Source organism: Dromiciops gliroides, chromosome 1 (assembly GCF_019393635.1).
Source record: "Dromiciops gliroides isolate mDroGli1 chromosome 1, mDroGli1.pri, whole genome shotgun sequence".
Classification (NCBI taxonomy): domain Eukaryota; kingdom Metazoa; phylum Chordata; class Mammalia; order Microbiotheria; family Microbiotheriidae; genus Dromiciops; species Dromiciops gliroides.
In genome coordinates this window covers 238,241,774-238,261,772 of record NC_057861.1, presented here as the reverse complement: position 1 = coordinate 238,261,772, position 19,999 = coordinate 238,241,774, and the positions used below count along the sequence as shown (strand labels likewise).

The window sequence follows — 19,999 nt, the reverse complement described above, 5'->3', positions numbered from 1 at the left end:
CCAAACCTAATGTCACATACCCACCTACAGGGATCTATCTGCACTGTCCCCTTTTCTAGAATAATCAACTACTGCCACCACCCTTCTCTGTCAATTTGAATCCTACTCGCTCCTTAAACTTAAGTGCTTCATCCTCTGGAAAGATGTCCCTAACAATTTCAGAACAGAGTGATCTCTTCCTCTTCTCTCTCACCGGACTTATTGTCTATACCCCTCACTTGCATTTGTTATATTAGATTCAACTCAAGCATCTGTTCTGTACCTGCTATGTGCAAACCACTCTGGGACAAGGCAAAGGTGAGTAGGATATAGTTCATCCCCTAAAGAAGTTTATAATCTAGGAGGTAAGATAAGTTGGTACATAAGTAGATATTTTTAAAAAGAAGAGTATAATAATTCAAGAAAGATTTATATCATTATCAACACTATTATTCCCAGGGTGCTTTTCCTCTATACTCTAGTTCTCTTGCTGTTGTTGAGTCATTTTTCAGTTGTATCTGGCTCTCTGTGACCCCAATTAGGGTTTTCTTGGCAGAGACACTGGAGTGGTTTGCCATTTCCTTCTACAGCTCATTTTTATAAATGAAGAAACTGAGGCAAACGGAACAACACAGCTAGCATCTGAGGCCAGACTTGGATTCAGGTCTTCCCGACTCTAGGCCAGGTACTCTATTCATTATATCACCTACTTTTCTCTTCGATATTCTTTTTTTATTTTTTTTAGTGAGGCAATTAAGGTTAAGTGACTTGCCCAGGGTAACACAGCTAGTAAGTGTTTAGTGTCTGAGGCCAGATTTGAACTCAGGTCCTCCTGACTCCAGGGCCAGTGCTCTATCCACTGCGCCATCTAGCTGCCCCTCTCCTCAATATTCTAAAGGTTGTAGGTTATTTCTCTAATAGCATTGCTCACAAGCTACCACTGGTATCATTCAGTTTATTATCCATTGAATCAACTAGCCAGTCAGATTTCAGAAATGGATATTTACTAAAGGTATATAGTAAGACAGTTAGTACAAAACATCTCAAACTGAGGACACGCTCTCCCATAAGCACATGCAGAATCCAGGGGGGAAATCTAAGAGGAAAAAAAGCACCTGTGGGAAGGAAGTAACTCTTAGCTCCTACTGTTGAAAGTCCTTTTGCCCCTTCATGGGGGTTTTCTTTAGGCACGGTGCAGATTTCTGGGAGACTCCTTGTAAAACTTCAAGCTGTCTTCTCTCAAGGTATCTGGCTTATCTTCAGTGTGTCTCCTAGCTCCCAACGAAGTTACTGCCATCAGCCACTGCTATTGCAGGGACATTTCTTACTGCTAAAGATGGGAAGTCCCAAATCTTCTGACCTTTCAAAGTGCATAAGTTCATCCTCTGGTCAAGGGTTGGGGAGAAGATAGAGGCTCTCTTCTCCCTCCCAAGAGAGTCCATCACTAGGGTGACCTGACACTGGAATAATTGTTTCTGAACCAGCTTGATGTTCTTACCTAAGCCTCAGAGAGTGGGATCATTTTTTTTGGACCAATCATAATACACTTCCAGTGTAGGGTCATCTCGCTTTATGCAATGCCTTGAAACATTTCATTTTTTCCAAAATGATCAATGACTTTTCACACCTAGTTTAAGGCTCTTGATTTATTTATTTATAGAGATGTTCTCAGATGAGAAATACAGAGTATGGAACATCTTATTCATTATTTTAAGTGGAGTGGCAGTGACAGATTCAATTGAAACACACCCATCCTTATACAAATAAATACATCTTTTCTCCCCAGCTAGAATGTAAGTTCCTTGAGGGCAGACACTGTCATATAGAAACATATATGTGTATGTGTATATGTATATATGTGTGTATACACACATATGTGTATGTATAGGTGTGTCCAAGCATGCATATATGTGTGTGTGTATGCATACATATATTCCTATTAATTCCCCACACCACATATCTCAGGCTTTACACATATTTATTGATTGATTGCTCCCATTCTTTCACTCATCTTAAGATTGGGTTATTTATTTTAAAAGTTAAAGGAATTGTGGAGGGGCAGCTAGGTGGCATAGTGGATAAAGCACTGGTCCTAGAGTCAAGAGGACCTGAGTTCAAATCCAGCCTCAGACACTTGACACTTACCAGCTGTGTGACCCTGGGCAAGTCACTTAACCCTCATTGCCCCGCAAAAAAATAATGATGATGGTGGTGGTGGTGATGATGATGATAAAGAAATTGTGGGAGATGTAGTGTTGGCTGATATAGGGAATTTTTCCGATAATATGTAACATTTTCAAGGGAGAAAGGGACTTTATTATACCATTCAATTGTTTTTTAGTTTTTTAATCAAAGTCCTAGGAACAGACCAGATGAGAAAAGATGCTAAAAGTCTGTCTAGTCTATAAAACAACTACTTCCCATGTCTCTTTATCTAACTTCATTACCCTTACTCCTCTACTATATGAGTTTTCCCTTCAAACTCCAATCTTCTACATCTCCTCTTTTTCCCAATAAATGCTCATTGTCTATGCAGAAAAAGAACTTTCTCAGACTATATCCTCAGAAATTTGCCAATAGGATGGGTAACTAACCTTTGATTCAGTACACGCCTATTCAATAGAAATTGGACCAGAGTATACCAGATAATGAATAATAATAAATTTGGAACTCTGTGGCTTATCATCAGGACAAATTATACAGCACAAATTCATATGGTTTTTAATAATTTAGCCACATAGGGGTAAAGTTCAAATTGGGGGGATTGGGGAGGGGTGGGAAGTTCAAATTGTCCCATCCCTGGTGCCAGGCTTCAAGAACATGTTATTTCATTTCAATAGATACTCTCTTTACCAGCACCAATTATAACCCCTCACACTGTAGTTTATTATCTTCATAAATTGTCATGGTTAAAAAACTTATCAGAGAGACAGCTGGTGATACAGTGGAAAGACCTGAGTTCAAATCAAGCCTCAGTCACTTATTAGCTGTGTGGCTCTTGGTAAGTCACTTAACATCTGTTTGTCTCAGTTTCCTCAACTGTAAAAACTGGGATAATAATAGCACTTACCTTCTAGGATTTTTGTGAGTGAGAATCCAATGAAATAATGTTTGCACAAAGAACTTAGCACATAGTAGGCACTGCATAAATGCTTATTCCCTTCCTTTCCCTCTCATCACCTGGCAGCCAGACTTCAGGGAATGAGCCTCCCCAAACTTAGGCAAGCCTATCCTCAGACGCCAAACATATAATCTGCTGCTTGGCCCATAGTCAAAGTCTTCCCAGATTGTTTGAACCTATCAGAGTTTGTAATCTTTTGGTATATTCATGAATGAATGAATGAAGTTAATAAAAATAATTATTAAGAACTTTCTCTGTGTTAAGCACTGAGGACAAAGTAATACAAAAGTAATACAGTTCATAAACTCAAGAAGGTTATGTTTTAGTAAAAGAAGATAGCACAAATAGGGGATTGGTGGCCAAGCAAGATTGGTTTTGGTCAAGATGGCCATGGAAATGGAGAATGGAACAATGGTAGTATTGATCTGATTACAGGTTTTGGGCCAAAAGGTGAAGGAAGGGAAATGTGTGTGACAGGGGTCTGGAGTAAAGGAATGGCAGTGGAGGGAGGAAATGGACTGACAGCAGCATGGCAAAGGGCAAAAAGATGGTGGACAGTTCAAAGCATGGTCTGATGGCTTAGGACCAGCCAGATTCAGTGTAGTACATGGATTCTCATTGTGACCCATGACCAAGGGCATGCCTTCCTACCAGTGGGTCCTGCTCTGATATAACAAGATCTGAGTTCATTCTGGGGATGGACCTGCCCCCCAAGGATGAAAGGGAAGTTTCTCTTTCTCTCTTTCTCTTTCCTCCCTCCATACATACATACATACACACACACACACACACACACACACACACACATATAACCATGTACATATGTTTATACACAAATGTAAATGGCATTTGATGATCTTTATTAAGTCACGTGAGTTGCTAAGTGACTCAATAAATAGAGTACTGTGCTTGGAATGATGAAGACTTATAATAGCTGTGTGACCCTGGGCAAGTCATTTAACCCTGTCTGCTTAAGTTCTACATTTGTAAAATGAGCTGGAGAAGGAAATGGCAAACCATACCAATATCTTTGCCAAGAAAACCCCAGATGGGGTTACAAAGAGTAGGTCATGCCTGAAATGACTCAACAGTTGAACATTAAGTCATATTCTCAGTACTTTCCTTTTCTTCCTTCATGAATTAAATTTTAGAAACTATGAACAGGAAAGTCTCAGTCCATCTTAGCTGCTGGGGAAGTAAGTATCTTTTAGGAATCAAGGACATAAACAACTTAGAATTTTTTTACATTAATAAAATATTTAAGTAGAGTGACTTTGGTATGAAAAATTAAAACAGGACCAGAGAAAGGATTTAGACATAATACATGAAACAGGAGAAAAGAAAGGAAATAATATCTTTTGAGACCAAAGATAGTATTAAACAGACAGGCTTTTACAGAAGAGACCAAGGATGTGGTTTAAGACATCCTTTATAGACAGGAGGGAAACAATATTGAAGGAAGGACTGGAATTCTTTCCAGTTTGATTAACAACAGTACAGGAGATGAAGGATGGCATGAGGAGAGTGTGATGTGGGAAGTGTTTGGAAGTGTTGATTGGTTGGTTGATTGGTTGGCTGAGGGAAGGGGGATAGGTAGTTGAGAGAAGGTGAGAGGTTAGAGGATAAAGGTCCCAAGATGTCACAAATATCTTAGGTATCTATAGGAATTAAAAGTAGAAGAAAAGGGGGAGCCTGAAAAGAAGAAAATAAATCAAGTTTATATATGACCATTGACACAGAAATGGTGTGCAAAGGGACATGCTGAAGAAAGGGGTAAAAGTAGGGATGTAAGTCTAAGAGGAAGACTCCAGTACTAGTTCACAGCCCTCATAAAGGGAAATACTGTGCAGTCTAATGGGAAAATACCCTGGCATAGAGTGAGTACTATGGGCTAGTCTTCACTGGAGACAGGGGAATACCATGGTATCCCTTGAGATATTATATTTAGCCCAAGAGTTTTCAGAGCCTCTATGGTAAACTCATGGAATTTGGCCTTTCCAGTTACAATCCTCCCACTGATGTTATTAATGGGATGCCTGCCATGGTTTGAAGCCAAAATATGTCTAAAAATTGACAAATTTCACTGGGGAAGAGGCAAAAAAACTATTTTTGAAGACTGCATAAGGGATAAACTCTGCTGCTTCTCTTTATTTTTAAAATCCAGTGTCCATTCCCAAGAAACATTCTTGATTGTGTTGCTACAAAGCATTAATGAGTAGGACCGCCATGATACACAGGTTATATTGTGATTTCAGAGGCATCTGAAAGGTAATAGGGTCACACAGATTTAGGGCTGGAAGGTGTCTTAGAAGCTACCATATCCAACAATCTCATTTTACAGATGAGGAAACTGAGGCCAAGAGAGGTCAAGCTTTTGTCCAAGGTCACACAAGTTTAAATAAAAAGAGAGAGATTTTGTATCTTTGTTTCCAAATCCAGTGCTCTGTCCACTACACCCCTCTCATCCCTAAATATCTTCCCTGTTGATGTCTGACTTTCTGTATTAGGAAATCATTCCTTTGGGTTAAGCAATAAACTCTCCCCAAAGACCTAGAAGTGGCAATAACAACTCACACTGAAATACTGCTTTAAGGCTTAAAAAGTGCTTTCTTTACAACAAACTTATGAATTAAGGTCAGAGCACTTAGAATTGAAAAATGTCTTAGAGATCAGTTAATCCAAGTCTCCCATTCTAAGTATCTAATTCAATCATATCCAACAAGCATTTATTAAACATCTATTATGTTCAAGGCATTGCCCTAAATTTTAGGGATACAAAGATAATCCCTGTATTAAAGAAGTTGACATTCTACTAGATAAGGAACCTGAGGCCCAGAAAGACAAAGTGATTTAGCTATTGATGTACACATATGATCTAAGCGTCAGAGCCAGGATTTGAACTCGGCTCTCCTAACATTAAATCTTTTGCTCTTGCTAATACACTGCACTGGTTTGGTAACATGTTAAGTCCCTAATAGGTAGGTACTAGATCTGTGATTTCACTGCTATAAAGAACTTCCAGGTGAGGAAATTCCCTATCCTAGTGCAAGCCAGAAGCTTTTTTGCAACGTATATTCTTGTTTTGGGGTTTTTTTTTTGGTAAGGCATTTGGGGTTAAGTGACTTGCCCACGGTCACACAGCTAGTAAGTGTTAAGTGTCTGAAGCTGGATTTGAACTCAGGTACTCCTGAATCCAGGGCCGGTGCTTTATCCACTGCACCACCTAGCTGCCCCTGCAACGTATATTCTTAGAGATTTGCCTAGACCACTGAGAATGTGCCAGAGGCCCCTAATTCCTTTGCACAAATGAGTTCATCAGTTCATTTTCTCTCAATAATTGTCAACAAGGGGCAGCATAAGAGCACTGGATACTGAGAAGGGGAAGAAGAACTGGAAAAGGATAAAGGGCATAGAAAGGAGAGATAAGAAAGCTCAAAACAAAATCCTCCTATCCACCACTCTGCCAAGAGTTGGTTCTGTTCACAAGTATGAGAGTCTCTTACTTAATAATAATAACAACCAACATATACCAATATATATATAATATATATATATAATATACCAATCAGTCAATCAGCAAGAAGCTATTAATTTCAGAGAGCAGACATTAGCAGTGGTGAGGAGGAAAGCAACAGGAAGAGTTCTTGCAGAGCTAATGTTGACAAGCAGAGGGGCATTTAGGCATGAGGGACAGCCATTTAAAAAGCACAAAGTTATTAGATGGAGGTTTTAATGTGAGGAATGACAAGTAGCCCTGTGTCACATAAAGGGGAGTAAAGTTGAAGAAGGCTGGGCCCCTTGGGCAGAGCCCCCACTCAGAAATCTGTTTGTTTTGGGGGTTGGTAGGTTGGTGGGTTTTTTTGAATGAGGATTCTTTTTTCTTTTTTGCAGGGCAATGAGGGTTAGGTGACTTGCCCAGAGTCACACAGCTAGTAAATATCAAGTGTTTGAGGCTGGATTTGAACTCAGGTCCTCCTGAATCCAGAGTCAGTGTTTTATCCACTGCACCACCTAGCTGCCCCATTGAATGAGGATTCTTAACTGGGACAGCTGGTGGTGCAGTAGTTAGAGTACTGGACCTGGAGTCGGGAAGACCTGAGTTCAAATTTGACCTCAGACACTTAGCAACTATCTGACCCTGGGCAAGTCACTAAACCTCTGCCTCAGTTTCTTCCATTGTTAAATTGGGGGTAATAATAGCATTTATGTTGCAAGGTTAATGTAACAACAGTCAAATGAGATGACATTTTTAAAGCACTTAGCAGAGTGCCTGGCACATAGTAGGTCCTATATAAATGATTATTCCCTTTCCTTCCCTCCCACCCCAATTTGTGTCATAGACCACTTTGACCATCTGACAAAACCTATAGGCCCCTTCTAAAAACATTTTAAATACATATAATAAAATTCATAGGTTTACAAAAGAAACTAATTCCACTGAAATAAAGATGTAGTTTTTCCCTATTCAAATTCACAAACCCCCTAAAAGCTACCCACAGACCCCTGTATCCATGAACCCCAGGTTAGGAACCTCTACTCTAAATAAACCCAGTGCAGTGTTTTGGTGTGGTTTTTTTTCGGGGCAATGAGGATTAAGTGACTTGCCCAGGGTCACACAGCTAGTAAGTGTCAAATGTCTGAGACTAGATTTGAACTCAGGTCCTCTTGAATTCAGGGCTGGCACTTTATTCACTGCACCTAGCTGCCCCCGCAGTGCTTCTTAAAGCACCATTTTTTTCCATTAAAATTTACTAAAGGTGGATGACTGAACTTAGTTTTATTAGGCACAAATTGGAGACAAGCATCTCCCTTGAGACTTCCACAGCCTATGAACAGGCAGTCTCCATAAATACATGTGTCATGTTTAATGTCCTAATGGTAAGAAAATTAGTGGATTATTCCTACATTGGCATTCTGCTATTTACTTTTCCTAATTAGGAGTTTCCAACACATCAAAGGAGCATTAAAACGAAACAAAACAATTAGCTCTCTGGGCAAAAGAATAAATACAGATCCATCTGATCTTATGCCAAGTTCAATAAATGTCATTTTGAATAGGTTAACAAACCTTTGTGAATATAGTAGCCCTGGGTTAAATAAATAAAACACAAGTCCAATCTCCCAAACTGAATTTTTGTTAGAAAGAGTAAAAAGAGACCCAGACCATCAAGGATCTACCAAAATTTTCCCCAGAGTACAAATTCAATTAGCTGGTATTCAGTGTAGCCAATGGACCATATTAATTTACACCAACAGGAAGTTTACAAGAAACCCTATAAGACCTTGCAACAGACAAAAATGAACTTTAAAGACCTTCAGTGTGTGCGGTAGCTCTCCTTTTCAGATTCACTTCATTCAGTGTTTCTTTTGTGAGATGCTCCATTAATTCATGGTACAATTTACACCAGGCTTGCCAACAAGAAGATTAGTTTCAGCTTGAACAAGGATTGCAGAACTAAGAACCATGTCAAATCAGAACTGCAGCCTATCTATAGGAACTCCTAGATTTGGGGGATAAGGCAAATCATGAGACTAAGTTTCATGAGATGACTTGGGAGTATTTTTGAATGGAGGACACAGGATTATTTCTCATTGGTGCCAATCAAGGCCAAGATCCATAAGACCAGGTTCCCAAGGGAAAAAAAATGTCTATCACAGCCCTCAATAACAACAAAAAAATACCTTTGTCAATTAAAGAACATAGTTTATAACCAGTCAGGTTTATTAAAGAATGGTTAAATGAATAGTGATGATGATACTAATCAAGAATATTCTCTACCCAAAAAAGAGTCATTTAATCATCTTAAGAAATGCAGAAGAGGGAAGGAAGTTCAAAGGAAAACAAACAGGGAAGCTTTGAAATAATATGTTGAATTGACTATAAACTTTTTTTTAATACAACTGTACATAATAGCAATTTCCAGTTTCATATATAATATATTTTTGTTTGTTTGTTTTTTTGGTGAGGCAATTGGGGTTAAGTGACTTGCCCAGGGTCACACAGCTAGTAAGTGTTAAGTGTCTGAGGCTGGATTTGAACTCAGGTCCTCCTGAATCCAGGGCCGGTGCTCTATTCACTGCACCACCTAGCTGCCCCTCATATATAATATATTTTTAAATGAATAATGAAAAGCTTTAAAAAAAATTAGAGTGTCAATGACACCAGCCATAAAATCAATGATACAATTTTTGGTCATGCCGAGTGATTTAAGTAACTCACCTGTCCCAGATCAAGAGTAACATTGACTTTGTTGTACTGTAAGCCCAAGGACAGAGGAGGGCTTTGCCACCAACGTTCAGTCCCATCAATTGCATTGGTTACTGGGTGAGCTTTATTGGGATCCCCAGAGTTACAGTAGTCACAAAACTGGCCCTGAAAAAGAATTAAAACCAAAGTTTTATTTTTTAACTTTATTTTTTTCATAGTAACAGAAACAGTATATAAAAAAAGAAAGGACAGGGCTTTCTAGGGCTTAGCATCATATTATATATCATAATATGCACTGAAAAAGCAGGATTGTAGATGACTAGAGCTGGAAAAGAACTTTAACATCAAATCTAATATTCATTTTTGTTGTTGTTCAGTGGTTTTTCAGTTGTGTCTGACTCTCCATGACTCCATTTGGGGTTTTCTTGGCAAAGATACTGGAGTGGTTTGCCATTTCCTTCTCCGGCTCATTTTACAGATGAGGAAACTGAGGCAAACAATGTTAAGTGGCTTGCCCAGGGTTGCGCAGCTAGTGTCTGAGAGCAGATTTTAACTCACAGAGATGTCTTCCTGATTCCAAGCCCAGGGCTTTAACGACTATGCCACCTAGCTGCCTCAATACTCATTTTATAGATGAGGAAATAGAGAAATAAAATGGCTTATCCAAGAACAACTGTCAGAGCTGGAGCTCAAACTCAGAATTCTTGAATACAAGTCCAGTGCTCATGACACTACACTGATTGTTTATATTTCATGGAAGTTTTTGAAATATCACTTTCATTCAATCAATCAAGAAATGTTTATTAAACACTTATCATATGACAGGCACTTTCCTAGCCACTTGAGACACAAAGCCCAAGGTGAAATAGTACCTGCCTTCAGGAAGCTTACATTCTAATGGGAGAGATTACATGTATACTTATAAATATATACATAGGGGCAGCTAGGTGGCACAGTGGATAGAGAACCGGCCCTGGAGTCAGGAGGACCTGAGTTCAAATCCAGCCTCAGACACTTGACACTAGCTGTGTGACCCTGGGCAAGTCACTTAACCCCCATTGCCCCGCAAAAAAAGAAAAAAAGTATATACATAAAATACACAAAATGAATATAAAATCATTTGAGAGGTGCAAGTTCACTAGCTAGCAGCTGCAGGGAGGGGGTCAGGAAAGGCTTCCCCTTCGCATAGAAGGTAGCGTTTGAGCTAAATCTCAAAGGAAATCAGGGGTTCTAAGGGGTATAAGGAAGGAAGGAATGAATTAAGGATTGATAAAAAGACATGGAGAAGGGAAGTGAAGGACAGCAAGTAAGCCGGATCACAGAGTACAAGTTGAAGAACAATGTTCTGTTAGAAGGCTGGAAAGATAGGAAGGAGAGTGGTTGTAAAAACATTCAAACATCAAAGGGAGGAGTTTACACTTAATTCCAAAAGGAATTGGGAGGGCAGCAGCTAGGTGGCTCAGTGGATAGAGCACTGGCCCTGGATTCAGGAGGACCTGAGTTCAAATCCGGCCTCAGACACTTAACACTTACTAGCTGTGTGATCCTGGGCAAGTCATTTAACCCCGCAAGTCACCCCACAAAAAAACACAAACAAAAACAACAAAAGGAATTGGGAGCCACTGCAGTTTACAGAACAGGGCAGGGTGACCTGCACTTCAGGAAAATCACTTTGGCAGCCATTTGGAAGAGAGTTTAGAGTGTGGAGAGGCTTGAGGCAGGGAAATCCAATGGGAGCCTATTGCAACATTCTAGGTGAGAGGTGATAGTTGAGTGGAGAGAAGGGTATGTGAGACATGATGCAGAGACAAAAATGATGAGATGTGGTAACTGACTGGATTGTGGGGTGAGTGAGTGTGAGAAGCTAAGCATGACACTGAGGTGGTAAACCTAGGTGACTAGGATGTTGGTCCTGCAGATAACAATAGGGAAGTTAGAGTCAGTCAATGAACATTTATTAAGTGCCTACTATGTTTCAGTCACAGGGCAGCTAGGTGGAACAGTGGATAGAGTGTCATGCCTAAAGTTAGGAAGACTCATCTTCTTGAATCCAAATGTGGTCTCAGACACTTAACTAGCTGTGTGATCCTGGACAAGTCATTTAAACCCTGTTTGCCTCAGTTTCCTCATCTGTAAAATGAGCTGGAGAAGGAAATGGCAAACCACTCCATTATCTCTGCCAAGAAAACCCCAAATGACTGAATAATAATGAAAGTTTCAGGCACTCTTTAAGTACTGAGGGTACAAAGAAAGGCATGACAGTCCCTGTCTTCAAGGAGCTCACAATCTAATGGTGGGGGTGGGGGTGACACATAAAAAGAAGCTGAAGAGAGTAGGGGATGTATCCGGAATGGGCATGATGAACTCCTGCAGCTGGGATGGGAAATGATCTGAGGAGGTATGAGTATCAGACTTGATTTCATCTTGCAGAATGATGACTTTCTGGAGATCATGAAATCCAGAAAAATATCTGGGTGAGAAATGATAAAGTGAGTTTCCTGCTTGCCCCCCTTAATTGGTAGAGGACTGGGCGGAGATCTACAATGTCCAACCTCCACCCACTTCAATCAGAGGGAGGGAAAGGGTTTGGAAGAAAGGGATGTTTGGAAAGAAAAACACTGAGTTCTGTTTTGGATATGTTGAATTAGATGCTTTAGGAAACAACCACTGGAAAGTTGGTGATGGGGGCAGGCAACTTGGAAGAGAGAAGGATGGATATCTGGTTTTGAAAGTCGTTTGAATAAAAATGTCCGTAGAACCCACGGGGGTTGATGAGGTCACCAAAGAAAAGAGTGTAGAGAGAAAAGAGAAAAGAACCTAAGTGAGTTAGTAGGCATTAACATGGATGAGGAATCAGCAAAAGGTATTTAAAGGGTACAGGTTACCTTTGAGCCTTTCAGTCTTGTGTAATGGGTTTTTGCCAAGTCTATATAAATTTAAAAGGACATAACAAGTTCTGAGAAATTACTATTGTACTTGGGGCACAGAAATGTTTTAATATGTGCCAATAGTTTGCCTTATTACATTGAATCTGGATTTGATTATGGCCCGATTCTTTGCTTCTATTGCTTAGTTAAATAGAACTTTCCAACTATTAAGAACAAACTATTACTCTTCAAAGTTGAACATAAGTCTTTGCTTAACTCATTAGTATGGGCTCATCTGAACTGGGCTATAAGATACTACTATTCCCCAGTGGAGAAAGCAATGGGCCTGGCATCAGGAAGATCTAAGTTCAAACATGGCCCGAGAAACTAGCTGTGCTGCCCCTGGGAAGACTCATGTTGAACGGCCCTATTGGTACTGGTCCTCACCTTGCTAGCAACTTCATAGACTCAAAGTTAAAAGGACCCGGGGCAGCTAGGTGGCGCAGTGGATAGAGCACCAGCCCTGGAATCAGGAGGACCTGAGTTCAAATCCGACCTCAGACACTTAACACTTACTACCTGTGTGACCCTGGGCAAGTCACTTAATCCCAATTGTCTCACCAAAAAAAAAAAAAAAAGAGAGAAAAAGAAAAACAAATTTTTTTAAAAAGTAAAAAAAAGTTTAAAGGAACCTTGGAGGCTATCTAGTTAAACCAGTTGATGATAATTACAACAACACTTATATAACATTTCCTATGGGCCATCACAGTGATAGGCATTTTGTAAATATTATCTCATTTGAGCCTCATGACAAATGTGGGTATTATTTTGACAGCCATTTTTAACTTGAGGAAACTGAGGTTAAGTGACTTGCCACAAATCACACAGGTGGTAAGTATCTGAGGCTACATTTGAACTCAGATCTTTATGACTACAGCCCCAGTGTTCTATCCATGGAAACACCTAGATGCCCCTGTTGTTGTTGTTGTTCAGGCATTTCAGTCATGTTTGACCCTTTGTGACCCCATTTGGGGTTTTCTTGGAAGAGATACTGGAGTGATTTGCCATCTCCTTCTCCAGCTCATTTTACAGAGGAGAAAACTGAGGCAAACAAGGTTAAGTGACTTGCCCAGGGTCACACAGCTAGTAAATGTCTAATCCTGGGTTTGAACTCAGATCTTCCTGAACTCAGGTCCAGCCCTCTATCCACTGAGTCACTTAGCAGCTCCTCATGTGATAAAAGAATGCCTTATTTGTGAGTATTCAACCTAGTGGCACCTAAACATTGGCTTGCTTTTTCTATTAGTTCTTTCCTACTCAGCCCTGTCCTATTTCTATTTAATGAAGGTGGAGACGTCCTTCACATTTTAAAGGTGCATGGATTTACATCCAACTGGAAACACTTCTGTTCCAGAAATGTCAAAGTTGGCAACCTTTTGGATATTAATATATTACTCCATCTGTCTCAAACATTTCTTATCAATATGAGCGATGAATGTTATACTATGCAAATATGCCTTTCCTTTTTGTCATACAGAAGGAAAAATGATACAGGTTTATATTAGGTTTCTGTGGCTAGCCAGGTAAAGAGATCTCCTTGAACAATTTTCAAGTAGTTTAGAAGCAAAAGGATCATTTCAGAGCCTAAAGTTGAGGATTTCCAGCCCCTATTCCCTTATCTGACTATTGCCTCATAGTACTGTAGTTAAGAATACCTACAAGGGCAGCTAGATGGCACAGCGGATAGAGCACTGGCCCTGGATTCAGGAGTACCTGAGTTCAAATCCGGCCTCAAACACTTAATACTTACTAGCTGTGTGACCCTAGGCAAGTCGCTTAACCCCAATTGCCTCACTAAAAAAAAAAATTAAATTAAAAAAAGAATACCTAGTAATTTTGTTGGTGTATAAAATTCCTAATATGGGGACTCTAATTTTGTAATTTGTAATAAAAGTAAAACAAAACTTCGAAAATAGGACTTTTTTCTAATTACACACAAATGTCATTTTTAACATTTTTTCTATAAAATTTTGAGTTCCAAATTTTTTCCTTCCCTCCTTTCTCTTCCCCCTCATTAAGACAGTAAGCAATTTGATAATATTGCCATATTAGCCACATTGTGAAGGAACAGTTTTAAAGAAAAAATTAGTTAAACAAAAATTTTAACATGTGATAAATGAATTCAAAATTATTGAAAATGACATTTTTCTCAATCTAACCTTTTATGGTCCCAAACACACACACACACACACACACACACACACACACACACACAAACACATTCATGCTTCAGACAAATCCAAATTTGCTTTGGTACAACTAGAGAGCAAAAACAATAAAAAGGAAGCAATCTCCCTAATACAGATGAAAATTAGCACAAGAAGGGAGGGGCACTATGCCAATGAAGAAAGCAGAGAGTATGCATGAGTTGGCCTTTGAAACGATTATACGTATGTGACTATGACAAGAAAGAGGGAAAAAATAAGGAGATGTGAAGCTAGCATACCCAAAACCAAACCAGGCAATGGAGCATAAGAGCATGAATATGCTTAAGATCTATGATTTCATGAGGGTAGGGAACTCAGATATTCCTTCCTAACTCCAAACCCAGACCTTGAAACACTCAGACATTCTTGAAGCAGGGAGAGGCGGGAGAGACAGACAGAGACAAAGAAACAGAAACAGAGAGACAGAGACACACAGAAACAGAGAGAGACACACACGCACACAGAGACAGAAAAAGAGAGAGAGAGAGAAAGAGAGAGAGAGAGAGAGAGAGAGAGAGAGAGAGAGAGAGAGAGAGAGAGAGAGAGATGGAGAATGGAAGAGGGAGAGGGAGAGGAAATGGGAGGAGATAAAGGGAGAGAGAAAAATGGGAAAGGGAGAGATATAAATTGATAAGAAAAAGGAGGATGAAATGGAGGCTTTATGGATGGGAAGGACTCAGGAAAAAAAAGGTCGGTATATAGGACAAGTGGAATCTGAGTGGATAATCAGTTTTCAAAGAGACCTTTGCATAACCCTAAGCGGTATATGACATAAGTTGACATAATTCCATGAGTCTATGATCCTGCTCTGGCTTTCAACCACTCTCTCAATCCTAATTGTTGGGGGGTCTTTCTCACCCCTGCCCCAACACACACACCTTCTACATAACAACCATTTTCCTTCAAACTTAGGTTTATACATATCATTCTCCTGTATTGAACTTTGGCCTAATAATAATAAATTAGTCATTTTTCTTTCTCTCTGTGCCAGCAACATAGGAAAAATCTTAAAGCAAAGGTTCCATAGGAATAGTTTTATCAAAACTGCAGGCAGGAACTCTGATTTTCTTTGAACTGATTTAAGTATGTTTTGGCAACAGCCAAATGGCACTTTCTTTTGCCCAAGCAAAATGAAACCTTCAGAAGATTATATAATCAATGCCAAAAGCTACTAGAAACTGAAGAGCCCCAAACATTTTCTCCTAAAAGAAAAAAAATTGATTCCAAGAAACACTGTTATATGGAAAGTTTGGGCATTCACAGAGACTTTATTATTTTTCTTTTATTTAATTTGGGATAGATGGGATCAAGAAAAATTTTTAATAAATTTTCTTTCCTCCTACCTTTTGCATTTTCTCACTTGGAAACAATGTCTCAGAGGAAATATTTAAAACAAAAGTCCAAATTCAATCAGGTTCTGAGCCCAGAAGGCCCCGTCCTAAAAGAAATCAAAAAGTAGATCTGGAAGTAAAACACCCCAGTTGCCTCACAGAAATGTTAGAAACTCAGACTTCACTTTTCGTGATCTTCTCCTGAGATGTTCATGGGAATTTATGTTTATGTGAAAACCCTGAGTGGCTGAGGATGACCTTCACAGAGAGGTCTAATGAGTGTTCAGCCTGCTGGGCTGCCAAGAGCAGAGAATGAACATTGAAATAATGTTTTATAAATTGCAGATGCCACTGATTTTCTTTTTTTTCGGGGCAATGGGGGTTAAGTGACTTGCCTAGGGTCACCCAGCTAGTAAGTGTCAAGTGTCTGAGGTCAGATTTGAACTCAGGACCTCCTGAATCCAGGGTTGGTGCTTTATCCACTGTGCCACCTAGCTGCCCCCCTCATTTTCTTTTAAAGAAAACTCAGGGAACCTGGTGAAATGAAAAGAGCCCATGGACAGTTCAAGCTGATGGATGACTATACATTTCCAAAGCGATCCACAGGTGGGATGAAGGTCCAACTAGTGTGGCCTCCACTACTGGAGAGGATGGACTTTGTCCTCACCCCTACCTCAATTATGTGCTGCCTCTGGTGTCTGCGGGACATGGGTGTGCAAAAGGGGGAAAGGTTTCTGTTACAGTCAGCATTAATTCACCCCTATCTCACCAGCAGCAGTCAAAAATATAAGGGTGATAGCTGCAGGCAAGAGGCAGAAGTGGAGCAATAGAGGAAATAAGCCCCAGAAACCATTGCAGAGTGGCAGCTAGTTGGTGCAGTGGATAGAGTAGCTGTCCTGGAGTCAGAAAGATTCATCTTCATGAGTTCAAATCCATCCTGAGACACTTACTAGCTGAGTGACCCTGGGCAAGTCACTTAGCCCTGTTTGTCTCAGTTTCCTCATCTAAAAAATGAGCAGCAGAAGGACATGGCAAACCACTCCACTATCCTTTCCAAGAAAACCCCCAAATGGGGTCACAAAAAGTTGAACATGACTGAAAAACAACTCAATAACAATAAACCATAGCAGGAAAGATGCCCTGAGCATATTCTATATCCCTGTGACTTTTTGAAATAGCAATACTACTGTCCTGTTCATGTAGAAATGCAACGGCGGGGGGGAATAAAAGGGGGGAAAAGATACAGCCTGTATAAATGAGGACCTGGATTTCCCTAAAGAGTAATCCTTAATTTGCCTGGTGGCCTATGGAGTCACCTACCATTTTATAGAGTTCTGCGAGCATAGTCTTTTACCATGAACATTTTAATGACATTCACCAAAACCAAAAAACACTCATTTGCAATCCTTTCTGGCTTAAAGCCCCACTATGCATTTTTCCTAAGAAACTGAAGGCTCACCCTCCATACAGGGCACTGCAATAGGTCACTGAAATAAACACCTCCTTTCACCTTATACCTTATGGTCTGTATGCTCCTATTCTATTCTGTGCATTGCCACATTAAATAAGCCGGTCTTGTGCTTGGCGCCGGTTTGAAGCAGAGAAGGCATGGAATAGTGATTACGTTATATGCCAAACACCTGCTCAAGGCCAGATGTGGGAAACGGGACCCAGGCTCGTGAAAGTACACAATCTGGACACCGTTCCATTGTCCTTAGGACACGCAGTGAACTCCTGAATGCATTCACACTCAACAAAGATCATCCCCCAAAGATCCCATTACATATCACTATGCTCCTCCCTAAATCCCTATAACAAAATAAGGATTACCAGAGTTTCTGGAGTTTGTCTCAGACGTGTAGGATTGCTAAAATGAGCAGTCCTGGTCATCTGGATCTCTGGAGGGCCGATAAAGATTGCAGGGTTATTGAGATCTAAACACAGCACCCTTTCTTTGGAAAGGCTTTGTATTGTGAAGAGGCACGTTTTTCGCATTTTGTGTTATTGTATTTTGCACAGAGGCTTATAACATGTAGATTTAGTACACTGTAAACTCAGTGTATATTAGCAATGTAATGTGGCAGTCAAAAATCTAATGCAATTTATACTCATTAACAGAAATTTAATGTTCAGAGGAAAAAAGCTAATCATTCCAACTTAGATCACAGCTAGAGTTTATGTCCAGTTCTACATTTTAGAAGCGATATTAACATTCTCTAAGGTATCTTCGAATAGACTCTGCCCACAGCATTCTGGTGAAATGACTCAAAATCATGTCATCCAAGGACTGGCTGCTGTAACTGGGGTTATCTTTTGGGGCTTGGGGGGTTTTTTTTGTGTTTTTTGGGCAGGGCAGGGGGTTAAGTGCCTTGCCCAGGGACACACAGCTAGTAAATGTCAAGTGTCTGAGGCCAGATTTGAACCCAGGTCCTCCTGAATCCAGTGCCAGTGTTTTATCCACTGTGCCACCTAGCACGGAGATTTAGGGGGAATTTGATAACACTCTTCAAATATTTTTAAAATTGTAGCAATAGGACTAATATTTATCAGTGTTTCCCTGATATAACTTCTTTTCCCCCTCATTCACAACACCGGGAAGCCCAGCCCCAGTCCCTCCTTTTCTCCTTCAAAAAGGATTAACTTTCAGCTTCCCCTGTTCAGGTTACTGGTCACCTAAAGGGATGAAGTATACCAACCACAGGTTATGTGAATCCCTTGAACTTGGTAAATTTCTAAAGAACATGTCAGTCACCATGTCCTTCATCATTTTCTACCCTGATGACTAGATGTGTTTCCTGTAGAGAAGAGGGGGCCATATTCAAAGAAACTAAATGTCACCATATCCTTATTGTAAATTCTGGCTATATTAGGAAAAAAATCAACCTCCTTATATTAACTTTTCAATGACTGATGAGTGCCTCATTTTATCCCGACATAAAATCTGAAATAAGAGTGCTGGCATTAGAGTAACTAAATTCTAACACTTCTGAAAGTGGAATTTGATTTTGAGATGCCAGAAGGTATGGTTGTAGTTCATCCTTGACCAGTGAGATCATGGGTGATGTCCTGACTTGCTCCTAAACTGGATTTCAGTGAGGCACTGTCACACAAAGTCATCAGCCTTGCTCTTTCTTCTAGAGTCACAGGAGACCAGTGGCAAGACAAAAGTCAGGACAACTGGCAATGGCCCAGGATGCAGTGAATGACCTTGGTAACTTTGAAGTCTGACAAGTTCTAAGCTCTCCACTGCACCTGCCTCAGGAGATTCCATGGCCATTGGAACAAATTGTGCTCATCAGCCCATTCTGCCAGGAAAAGTCTTAACATGCTTGAGGTAGACATTCCCCTAAATCACCAACCGGTTTGAGGCCTGTTGATTACCCTCACCCTGGTTGAGTCCATCTGCCAAGACAGTTTTATCAGGGTGTGCCTGAAGCTCATGCTACAGCTTCTTGGAGCCACAGGTGAGAGATGGGTGACAGGTGGACACCAAGGATGAATGAGATACCCTGAAAAGGTCTTGTCAAGCCCCCACACCAGAAGTGCAAGTCCCCCTGGAATACCCCATAAACCTAGAAGGCAGAGCAAAAACCAATGGGTAGGACTTATGGGAATACAGATTTCATATGAATATAAGGAAAAGCTTTCTCCCAAAAAGAATTGCACCAAGGTGAACTGTCCTGCCCCAGGAGTCAGTGATTTCACAATCACAATCTTCAAGTAGAGTTGGGATGACTATTTGTCCAGACTGTTGTAAAGGTAGTTCCAGGACTCTGAGGTCACTTTTCAAGGCTAAGGTTCCATGTTTCATCAAGTGCCAGAAGCTGTCAGCTAGTCATAAATTAGGCTGCATGCAGTGTCCAATTTGTGTGAAAAGCAAAAATGTATGTCAGTGACTGAAGTGCTTGAAAATAAATGATGACTTTTATCATTTCCTTATGTGTTGTGATAAAATTTTACATCTACAGCTGGGATTTTATTCAGGACAAATTTTGTAAAATTCATCCAAAAGCAAAATGAAGAAAATAGAGGGAAAAATGACCGATTGAGTTATTATCCTAATAGAGTCTCTTATCAGTTTTTTTGTTGTTTGGTTGTTGTTTTTTTTGTGAGGCAATTGGTGTTAAGTGACTTGCCCAGGGTCACACAGCTAGTAAGTGTTAAGTGTCTGAGGCTGGATTTGAACTCAGGTACTCCTGACTCTAGGGCCAGTGCCCTATCACTGC

General features: G+C 40.2%; 1 protein-coding gene across 3 annotated transcripts in view; it reads right to left on the bottom strand.

Annotated features, from left to right (window-relative positions):
- LAMA3 (laminin subunit alpha 3) overlaps positions 1-19,999 on the bottom strand; it is a 341,587-nt gene that overhangs the window by 305,084 nt on the left and 16,504 nt on the right. For all 3 annotated transcript variants that reach the window (XM_043973095.1, XM_043973110.1, XM_043973101.1), the window contains exon 2: positions 9,321-9,473. In XM_043973095.1, coding sequence (XP_043829030.1) covers positions 9,321-9,473 — 153 coding nt within the window. The remainder of the gene's footprint in view (positions 1-9,320; positions 9,474-19,999) is intronic.